An 11,332-nucleotide genomic window follows, 5' to 3' on the forward strand; every position below is an offset into this window, starting at 1 on the left:
TACTGCTTTCTAATTGTTGATTGGTGTGTCTGCCTCCCCCCACCCTGGCAGACTATGAGTCTGGGACTGTAGGGAGCCCGTCTTCTTCATCTTCCTATCCCTAAAGGTTGGCACATGGCATGGAACATATTAGGTGCCTCATAACTGGTGAATGAATGGATGGATCGGTGAAAGACCAACTTGTGAAAAATACTACTCCAGGACATAATGTTGCCACTCTTGCCTTAGGGTGGAGGGTTGCAGCTTCATTTCATTCTGGAGTACCCCACTGCCCAAGTCCCCATTCAGAGTGACACCCCACAACATCCTATAAGCCATATCCCTGCTCTGTAAGCTCTGGAATGCATCCAAGCCTACTGGGAGGGTAGTTCCTAGGGATGCTGGAAGAAACATACACAATTCTCACTGTTCCAGGGGGAGAGAGTTGTGTGACGGTCAGGGAAATGGCATGGCCATTAGATATGGCACATTCTCTAGTTATTCGAAGCATAATAATGATGTGCTAATGATAGCATCTTAATACTCATTAAACACTCACATCGTACCCAATTCTAAACCCCAAGAGCTTGGTACATTATTCCCTTCATTCCTTGTAACAATTCTAAGAGATAGGATTGTTATCCTTATTTTACAGACAGGAAAACTGAGACTTAGGGAATTTCAACAACTTTCCCAGGGCCATACAGCCAGTATGTGGTCAATTTAGATTTGAAGGGATCCCTGGGTGGCGCAGCAGTTTGGCGCCTGCCTTTGGCCCAGGGCGCGATCCTGGAGACCCGGGATCGAATCCCACGTCGGGCTCCCGGTGCATGGAGCCTGCTTCTCCCTCTGCCTGTGTCTCTGCCTCATTCTCTCTCTCTCTCTGTGACTATCACAAATAAAAAAAAAAAATTTAGATTTGAACCCAAATCTGTGGGGCATGAAAGCAAACTTTCTTAAGCACCATGCTGTCCTTCCTCAATGACATCTCTCCTTAGAAACATGAGGGAAAGATGAAAACAACCGTGAAAGTGAAGGATGTGCTATTACATATACAGTTAAGACTCCAATTAGTGATGGAAAAAAAAAACACCCAACTCCTGAGGCACAGAGAAAACAACCCCAGCATACACACCCACAAGTTTAGCAGCATCGCATGTGGGCAGTAGACTGCTGGGGATGTGTTTTCCTTCATTTTCTCCATGTCCTTTCTACCTCTATGACATTTTTGAAATTTTCTCTAACGAGCATGCATTCCTTTTATTGTTAAAAAAAAAATCCTCAGGGACGCCTGGGTGGCTCAGTGGTTGAGCATCTGCCTTTGGCTCAGGTCATGATCCTGGGGTCCTGGGGTCCTGGGATCGAGTCCCACAGTGTGCTCCCTGCAGGGCACCTACCTCTCTCTCTGTCTCTCATGAATAAATAAATAAAATCTTAAAAAAAACCTTGCCTTTGTAATGGCCCCAGCAGTATGTTGCAGGACAGAGGCTGCCAAGGGGGCTATCTGGAATTGCCTAAGTCATCTAAGTAGATGTCACTAAGCAGCAGGAGGGTGCAGTCTGCTGGTGGTGGCCATGGCCTCAGCGCCTGTACCCTAGCGGGGCAGAGGAGCAATGAGTCTCACCGTGTCCTCTTTTCCTCCAGGTGCTTACACCCCAGAGCCTCTCAGCAGTTTCCGGTGGGCCCTTCTCTCAACTGGCCTCATGTTCTTTTACCACTTCAGCGTCTTGCAGATCCTGGGCCTGGTAAGTTTGGTTCTATCCCCTTCGATCCCCTGTGTGTGGAGTTCTCCATAAATCTTGATAATCCTGGTTGGCGCTGGTATATTGTTTTGTTTTGAAAATACAAGATGCCAAAGGCCAGGATGTCAGATTGTTGTGTCTAGGAGGCTGATTTATGATCCATGGCCTAGGCCTCTCCAAAGAGTTTTCTGAAGCCTTCAGTACTAGCTGTTTCTTTCATCCCTGGGGAGGTGAAGAGGCCCTTCACTCAGGACCACCTGGGTCCGAAACGGTGAGCAACTGGAAAGTGGTTTGCTATGGACCCTGTTGGGACAGGGAGGCAGGACCTTGACCCTGGCCCAGGCCTGGAGAGGAGGCTTCCGACCTTGGGTCCATACTGGGCTGGCTCCCAGGCCCTGAAGCTGTGTAGCTAGTGGAAGTGCCGTGTCAGGGAACTCCTGTGGCATTCTGGGGTGTTCAGACCCGCCTGGAGCATGGATGATGGCTGGACTCAGTAGTTGAATTATCCAGAGCCCCAAACTGCTGAGTGCATGGGTATCTCTCGGTGGCAAGGTGAAGGAGGAGGAGCTTGGGGCTGAGGGTCAGGAGACGAAAGTTCAAGTCCCGGCTCTGCCACTGTTCCGGGTGAGTCATCTCATGCTCGAGGGCAGAGAGCTCTCCATCCCTCTGTGACATGGTACCAGACCCCCAGCCTCCCCGAGAGGTGGCGAAGACTTGTCTCTAACGTGAATGGGCTTGAAGGGCTTTGGAAGGCAGGTGCCGCGGCCGTCCTCGGGGCAGGAGTGGCACGTCTGGTTTTGTGCGCGAGCAGCATGAATGTAGCATCAGCCATGTGGAGCCTCGTGGGACCTCGCAGGATTAAGGCATGTGACCAACGTCACCAGTGCCTTTGTAGAAGCAGTCACTTTCTTATCCCCCCCCCGCTTGGACCCCCGGCGTATTGCTCTGCTCTGGTTTGCCTGGGGGAGAGTTTGAGCTCTTTGCCAATGGGGTGAATGCTCCCAGACTCTAGGAAGGAAACAAAATGACTTTCACACCTTACTCTGACTGCTCTCCACAGGGACCGCTTGATCCCAGAGGGGTCAGTGTCCTCATGTCACCATACATACCATGCTCAGTCCCACCTGTAGGCCTGGCGCTTGCCACGCCTCCTATAAGGAAGGCTCTGCTTACTCCATTCCTCACCATGACCCCCATCCATCCTTCATGAGTCCATCCAGGGTGCCACTGACTTTGTGAACTCTTCTCTGAGGACTCGGTCCTCGTTCTGTACCCTCCTTAGATCTCATGGTGAGGGAAACCTGGTGAGCACCGTTTGGTTTGAGGTCAGGTGTGGTTGCCCATGCCAACTTGGTTGGTTTCCAGTTAAGTGGAGGCAGGAACCATGCTGTTGACCCTTGTGTCATCCCCTGACACCCCTCCAGGGACTAGGCACATAGGAGATGCTTAGGAATGACCACAGGCTCTAGACCTAAACCCAACAGCTTTTCCATTGGATGGCCTCTCCCGTCACCTCCCGGGGGCTCTAGCCTTGACCCACTCCCAAAAACCTAGGGCAGAGAAATGCCATCATGAACAGGTGGGGATTTATCAATCCCTCCTTGTCTAGTCCACCCATTAGGTAGAGATGGCTGAACTGGCAGAAGCCAGAGAAAGCCAAAGGATGGTGAACGCTCACTCTACCTCCCTTGTCCCTGCAGGTCACCGAAGTGAATTTGAACAACATGCTGTGTCCGGCCATCTCAGACCCATTCTACGGCCCCTGGTATCGCATCTGGGCCTCGGGACACCAGACTCTCATGACCATGACCCACGGGAAGCTGGTCATCCTGTTCTCATACATGGCTGGGCCCTTGTGTAAATATCTGCTGGATTTGCTCCGGCTTCCAGCCAAGAAAATAGACTGAAGGTGCTTGTCTTTTTTTTTTTTTTTTTTCTCCCTGAGGAAGCAAGTCCTGACCTGGCTTGGAGGACACCCAATTCTTGATGAAATCATGGGGAGAGGGCAGTAGAATGTTTGTTATATTTCTTTTTTCCTTCCTCTCTGTCCCTTTCTTCCACCGCTCTCTCTTTCCCAGCTCTTCCCCCCACCCCAGGACATCTCTCCTGGAGCCTGGGGTGTTGTGCTGAGGGCTGGACTCTTCCTCCCCCCCCCCCCCCCCCGTAGGCTCTTCCTCCCGGCTCCTTGGCTCCTCGTGGCCTTAACATGGGCAATGGTAGTCAGTGGCTTTCACTCTGCTTGTTGGTGCTTTCACAACAGCTGGTTGAGGGGACAGGGAACAACAAGCAGTAGCTCTTTTGGCACTGAAGTGGTGAGATTGGGTTGGGTTTCATTTCTCCACTGCCAGGGACCTCCAGGCTGATATGGGGGTCCCCTTTTGTCTCCAGCACCGTCCCCTCTCCCCCACCCTCATGGGACCGAGGCCTTGTTTCTATACTGAGGCCTTGTTTCTCTATACCAGCGGCAAGCCGAGAGCCAAGGGATTTCCCAGCTCCTGGCCAAAATAGAACCTGCCAGAGCCTTCCCACTGGTGTTGCATGACTCCAAGCAAGCAGCCAACCAGCCACTCCCTCCAAGATGCTGCCTGCGGTGGGAGGTGGGGGTGCTCCTCGGCCCAAGGGCTAGATTCCATTGGGGGGGGGGGATGGAGAGCTGCTGCAATGGCAGATCCAAAGTGAACAAGTTCAAAATGTCAACTCTTACTAGGCAGGACCCCGGGTAAATTCTGCTTGAGAGAGCTGAAAGTGACCCATATCCTGATCAGAAGTGAGCGTTAGAAATTAATCAATGTAAGTGGTAACGTGAGAAAACTGTGATTTGAATCATACGCTCCATTTTAGTTGAATGTTTGATAATAGATGCCATTTTAATCTTGAGTGCCCCATAAATGTTTCTCCCTTCCCTCCCTCTTTTCCTCCCACCCCCCACTCTCTCTTTAAAAGGCAGCTTCAAGGAAGGATAAGCTGGAGTTGGGTTTTTTGCTTTTGGTTTTTTTTTAATTTGTTTGCTCCCTTGCTTTTGGATGTTTGAGTTCAGAGAATTCTTGCCTTGGGCCTGTCTTCCTAGGGGCTCCTATCCATCAGTTCTGTGCTTTCACTGGCTATGTCAGCATCCTGGATTGGGGAAGATACAGATCCTGCTGGTCTTGTTTCCGAAACTAGGGACATGTGTCGTCACCGCAGCCAGATCCAGTGCCGAATTGTTTCGCATTGGGGGCATCACACACTCCCCCACCTAGCCCACCCCCAAAGCCCATGTCTGGGTTGCAGAGGAGGTACCAAGAAGTCAGGCTCCCATGGGTGCAGGTTCAAATGCTTCAAAAGGAAGACCTTTTGTTGAAAGACTTGAGCTCAGTCATGCATGGAGTTCAAGGAGGGAAACAGCTGGGCATTTACTGACTCCTTGTGGGCTCTAAGAATTGGTTTGCCTAAGAACAGAAAAAATGGCTCAGTGACTTCCTCTGATGGCCCCCCTCCCCTCTCCCACTCTAGGCAACCTGGCCACCCTGGGCCAGGTGCCATATTCCAGATATTACTGTATTACAATAGACTTAGATTGAGCTTCAGTGACTCAGTGGTTGTGATTTGAGTAGACGGACCTATAGAAAGCAGCAGAGTGCAGGAGAGTCTCTTGGAGCAAGGTGAGGCCTGGGAAGTAGCCGTGGGAGGGACTGCCTTCTTATAGAGGCCTGCGAACATAGAACATAGAAATGATCAGTTCCCAGGACTCATGGGGGAAGGGGATGCTGGAGGGAGAACACCAAATACTCTTCTGTACTCTCCTTGGGCTCCTCGTGATGCATAACCTTCATTTTCTGCCATCCTCGAGGGCTTGGCCAAGTTTGTCTTCATGCCATTCACAGGTTGTCCTCCAGAAGGGACCCCTCATGAGCAACTGGATCTGCCCTGCCCACCATCAGGCTTCCACGTGTAGGGATGGCTGTTGGGAAAATGTGCCTGGCCTCAGTGCCCCTTGGCTCTTTAACAAATGAGAGGTTGGAAGGAGGTCACGGGAAGAGCCTCTGGAGGCATGTCCTGTCCCCTTGTGGAACACAGAGTCTTCTGTAGGCAGATAGACGGTTTCTCAGCTGGGGACCAGCAGCCCAGGTGTGGTAGGTGCTCAGCTTCGGAATGCCACCCATGGCATAGTGACACCGCGCACTCTCCCTGTCTCTGTGGCATGGCACAGGTTGTTAGTCAGCCTGGGCTTTCCTGCAGCGGCGTGCCTCTAGACCACTCGCCTTTGCCTTGGCCATGGCACAGTGCCCCGTTCTGGCTGATACCTTGCTTCCACTTGGAAGGAAAGATGAACATGAAAGCCACATGCCTGGCTCAGCCAGGCTGGACACAGCTACACCTGTCAGGGTTGGGGGAAGGGCGAGGTGGAGGTGAGCTGCAGGGCTCCCAGGGCCCAGGTGGGCTCGAAAACATGGTAGGCAGAGGGAAAAGAGAGAGATCCCAGTCCACAGGCTGCACAGGGGCTCGTGGCTTGCGTTTGAGGTGCTGGGGTGCAGCAAGCACCCGAAGTGATCTGTACCTGTTACCTTGGGCCCAGCCCCATGGAGAGAGAGAACCTGAGCCCACCTCGGGCAGCCTGCCTTGGAGGCTGACTCCCATGCCAGTGGGCCCAGGCTTTCCAGCTCCTGCCTAGGGCTTTCCTGGTGGTACCAAGGAGGTTCTCCAGCCACCCTGGCCAAACTTTCCGTATGCCGTCTACCAGCCTGTGTGTCTGAGAGCAATCATAGAAGTGGACATTTTCTTTTAAAACAGCCCCAGAAAGGGAAAGGAGTGCTTCTCTAGCCCCTGGGTAGCCTGGGCCACCCATCTGGGCCCATGAGAACAGTCCGCTTAGCTAGCCAGCTTGTGGTAGCTGCTCAAAAGAGCAGAGATGTTCACACTTACTCACAGCCCCTTCCATCTTCCCAGTATTTGGTTCCGTACACCAAAGATGGTCGGGCCCATCTTCTTTTCAGAGGCCCAGGGACGCATTCCTCTGTCCACTGGCAGGGTGGTTGGCTTAAGTGGGGCAGTGTACTTTGTCACCATCTGCTACCTCCAGGCTAGCTAGTAGATCCGACCCTTTTCCACAGCCTCTGTCAGGGTTTAACTCTGTGCTTCTGGCTAATTCAGTGTTCTGTGGAATGGGCACAGCTCCCTGGCGACAGCAAGTTGTCACCCTGTCTCCATGCACTGGTGTTGGGGCTGAGTGGGGCGCCGGGGCTGAGCTAGGTGGCTCAAGTGTAATGGAAAGCCCTTTGTCTCCCTACCTCAGCCAGAAGGACTTCCCTGGATTTGTAGACCTTTCGATCCAGAGTCATCTGTCCTCTGGGAAACTGAAGGGGGGATGGGGTAGAAGAGGACTGTGCATGACAGCACAGGGCAAGATGCTGGTGCTGGTTTTGGTAGACCAGGAGCCGGCTTAGAGAGGGTGTCCTACAGGCCCCCAGCCCAGGGAGGGGTCCTCCCACTGCACCCCCTGCCTTGCCCTGCCCTGCCCTCTTGGAGGGGGTAGAGTCGGTGAGAGGGAGTGAGCCTTCTTTTTCTGTATATAGAGTGAGCCAGTTTGTGCTCAGGAAAACCTAGTCACTTCTTGTTGCTCTCGTCTGTGACATTTTTTTGTACACTGGTTTGCTACCCATGGCACGAAACAAAACACAGCAAAAGTTGTTTCAAGTAAAAGCTGTTGTTTTGGAAATTTGCTTTCTTCCAGTGTGAGTTTTGTACTATAAAGACTTCTCCATTTATATCGGTGTTATTGTGGTAGAGAGAACAAGGTAGTCTTATATTGCCAGGAAATCAGCAAACGCCTCCGCCCTGCTCCTCAATCCCTCCCCATTCCCAGGTGGGTTCCTGTGCACTCGGCACACCCCTCCCAGGGGCCCCCTTTGAACCAGCCTTTGTAAGCCCCCCAGACAGGGGCAGGGGCAGGATTTTGCCAAGCTGGTTCTCGGGTGCTCCATGCCCACCCCACCCCCCACCAGTTTGCTCATTCCCCCGCTCCGCCCCGGGGCATTTTATAAAGCGTTTTCTCTGTTTTGTAAAACCTTTTGATTGTACCGAAATGGTTTCTACAGTCACCTCTGGAAATAAATGGTCATTCATTCGTGTACTTAGCATCCTGAATTTTAGTCTTCGGTGTTTCTGTTGTTGAAGATCCTTGAATGATAAAGAATTCTTCCCCATGGGACTTACTGTTACAATGTTTTCTTCATTTACTCTTATTAAAAGATTTATGAGAACCCAGGAGTCTTGGCCTTCCTTCCTAGAACCCTCTTAAAAGTCCCTCTGCTTTGAAACGTAGACATAAGGGGCCATTCGTCCCACACACTGTGGACAGCCACCAAAGGGCAGCTGGCGCCCTGCAGAGCCCTGCCCCGAGAGCCGTACGGCCAGACACGGGGCCCCGATTTCCACGCATGCTGCCTGCTTCCAGCAGGGCTGCCCCTGGGAGGCAGGAGGCCTTTGGCTCTCAGTGGGGACTGTGTTCTGGGGATATCCGCTGGCTTTGCCGAGCCCCCTTTCTGCGCTGGGCTGGAGGACTATGCGTAGAGAAGGTGACTTGGAAACCAAACGTGTTTAGGGCCAGGCACCCCAGGTCCCCTAGAAGGTGGCTCCGGACCAGAACTGTGCAGCATGGCCACACTATCCCACGGGGAGGTGAACGAGACCCGACACTGGCCCTGTCTTTCCAAAGCCACCCGCTGAGCAGCCCACAGTAACGGAGATCAGCCTAGCTGCCTTCATATCACGCTGAGGCCCTACCTCGTGTCTCACCGGTGCTGCTGCTTCTCGAAGAGACATGGTTAGCCTACGTGGCGCCCTCGGTGCAACGGGATCTCCTCGTTGGCTGGTAGTTGGGCACCCAGGCTATAAAGGAGCCAGGGTCCTGCAATCCGGGACCACAGAACCACTAGCTGGGGCAGGCCACTTCCCTCAGTTCTCCACCCACGTTGCCTCCTGCCATCCCTGCCGAAATACACTGAGCTGACCAGCACTGCTGTCCCCCTGGACACGCAGACACTGAGAAGGCAGGCTCTGAGCTAAAGTGGATGCTAGGATGTGAGGCCAGTGTTGTTAGATCCTGAAGGCGGCAGGACAGAAAAATGGGTCATGAGGCCTTTCTATGCATCTCCCTTTTCAGAAGGAGCTGAACAGCAGTGACCCAGGCCATGTCCATCTTTGCCCTGGGCCAGCACATCCACCCCTACCCACTATCTCTTTTCCCTACTATCCCCGCTATCTTGTTCCCTCTACTGTGGGCAACAAATGCACATCTGACTGCATGGCTTCCCTGGGTCCTGTAAACATCTTCTGCTTCATCTCATCACCCCCACACCCGCCCCCCACCCTCTCCGATCAGGACCACACACAAGAACAGACCCTTTGCTCCAGACGTCCTGTAATCCACTTTTCCTGCTGCACACAATCTTCTTCTTTGCCTTTTTCCTTGGCGTGGGTTTCTCTGCTCCCTGGTCTCCCTTCTTGTCCAAAGGCTTGAGCTCAAGTGTCAGCTCCTGGGCCAGGCTTCCCTGAGCCCCCGCTCTGAGTTAGGTACCTCTTGGCTTAGCTTCTGCAAGCATCAGGTGCTCCCCTGCACCATCAGCCCCTATGAAGCAGTGCATTTTGGCCATCTCTCCCACTGCACACTGAGCTCCTGGAGGGCAGGGTTGGCTCCCATTCCTTCTACCACTGGCATAGGACCTTTTCCATAGAAGTTGCTCAGAGAACACCCATCTTATCCCAGAGTGCTGCAAAATGGTGGGAAGTACCACCATCGCCTGCCCCCCGACCCAGGAGAAATCTTGCCACATAAGCTGTCACCCATCCCATGGGCTCTCCCGTGTGGAGCTTTGTGCTTTTGTCTAGGCACCTCATGCTCCAGCCTGGGGCCCTCAGCGCCGGGCCTTCCTGGGACCTCTGTGTGGAGGGTGGCCAAGTCACCCAACAACTTTTCTGTGTCCTTTGTAGCCATTGAGTCCCCACCAGGGTCATTCCTCCATTCCCTGGGGTTCACAGAGTTAGTGTTGGCATGACTAGAGCCCACCAGCCCACAGAACATGTCACTTACCCCTTTGTGCGGGAGGGAGTGGCTTGGGGGGCTAGGTTTACTATGTGCTCCTCCTGCCCCCTGGTGAGTTTTCTCCTTGTCCTGGTTTGCCAAGGCCAGTAGAGGGGTAGAGATGCACACAATCAGTCTGACAAACGCAGTGGCTTACTCATAGGGTATGTGGTTTGCTAACCTTGGCAACGGGCAAGGCTGGCCTCGTCCAAAGTCAAGGACTCTCTGTTACTAGCTGTCCCCACCCATCTCTCTCTCAGTTGGCGTTTGCCTGGCATCTCGATTGCACATCTGTGGTGTCTGAACTGCCTGGCAAAGAGGTTAAGCGTCTGCCAGGGGAAGATGGTAGGGAAGGCCGCTCCTATTGCTCACGGGTGACCCAAAGGCCTTGGGCCTCTGCAGCCCACTTCCCAACTTCCCAACTCCCGTGTGGCTCCTCCTGCATCTCAGCCAGCCAGTAGCCCAGAGGAGTCTCACAGTGAGGCGGGTCTTGACAAGGAGTTCAGAAGCTTCCTTGACACAGCTCCCATAGGTGATAGAGCCAATGGCCTGAGCTGCAGGGCTGTTCTTTACAAAGACACCTCCCCAGCCGCCCCTCTGCTCCAGCCACTGGGTCTCTCTGATCTCCCCTGCCCTTCCCCTGCCCTTCTCATGTTCCAGGGGTGCCCCGGGGGTGCTGCCCACTCTGGCTGTCCCTTCAGCTGTTCCCTCCTTTCCAGGAGCCACAAGACCCTTTACTAGGCAATTTTTAGAAGAAGCCCTCAGGCTCTCCGGTCTCCTGCCCACCCTGGGAATGGAGGGGCCTTCCCATGTACTCCAGAACACCGTCTGATTTCGAGAATGATGGAGCTAGCAAGATAACCACCAAGACAAGAGCATGTAGGTCTCCCTGCATGTTAGAATCATCTGGGGTGCTTTCACAAAAATCTCATTGTCCAGGCCTCACCCCAGCTCATGATTCAAAGCAAACTTTTGTTTTGTTTTCACTTGAGGCTTCCAGGTTGTGAGTCATCTCATGCCTTTTTTTTAAAAAATGAGATTAAAAAAAAAAAGCCTGAAGAAAAATACTGAAATCTAACTTCAGAAAAAGAACCTTACCGAGAGAGACAAAGGCAGCTCCCTCACTCCAGAAATTTGGAGATTGTCCTCAGAGCCTTGGGGAGTCTGGAGAAGCCACCTTGGGGGTGAGGGGTGGGTGAGGGCAGAGTGGGTAAGGTTTGCACCTTTCCCCCTTGCTGCACCCGGAACAACTCCCAATTTGATTCTGTTTTGTACCTTGAGGTTCTGTAAATGATTTCAGCAGGAAAGATGTTCAAAAGCCACTTGCTTCCATGCTCACCAGCCCCATCTCCACTCACCCTAGATTGCCATTGTCCTGTAATAGTTGAGAAAGCATCGCAGGTGGCACTCAGTGATTCTCTATCCCCTTGGAGGCCCCGGGTGTCTTTCCCCAAATCATACCTTTCCGAACTCCAAGGCAGCTGCGAGATAGTGAAACAAATGGCTTTATAAAGTCCTGTCGATGTCAGGGGGCCCCATTTCCAGACAGTGC

At 52.9% G+C, this 11,332-nt stretch overlaps 1 protein-coding gene across 11 annotated transcripts in view; it reads left to right on the forward strand.

Annotated features, from left to right (window-relative positions):
• TMEM164 (transmembrane protein 164) overlaps window positions 1-7,844 on the forward strand; it is a 200,047-nt gene extending 192,203 nt beyond the window's left edge. For 9 of the 11 annotated variants that reach the window (XM_038588068.1, XM_038588061.1, XM_038588066.1 and 6 more), the window contains 2 exons: window positions 1,624-1,724; window positions 3,422-7,844. In XM_038588068.1, the coding sequence (XP_038443996.1) occupies window positions 1,624-1,724; window positions 3,422-3,628 (308 nt within the window). In that variant the 3' untranslated portion in view covers window positions 3,629-7,844. Of the gene's footprint in view, window positions 1-1,623; window positions 1,725-3,421 lie in introns of those variants that run through there. The other 2 variants (XM_038588064.1, XM_038588065.1) reach the window with 2 other exon arrangements.
• Window positions 7,845-11,332: the final 3,488 nt, after the last annotated feature.

The sequence above is a fragment of the Canis lupus genome, chromosome X (assembly GCF_011100685.1).
Source record: "Canis lupus familiaris isolate Mischka breed German Shepherd chromosome X, alternate assembly UU_Cfam_GSD_1.0, whole genome shotgun sequence".
In the NCBI taxonomy this organism is placed as follows: domain Eukaryota; kingdom Metazoa; phylum Chordata; class Mammalia; order Carnivora; family Canidae; genus Canis; species Canis lupus.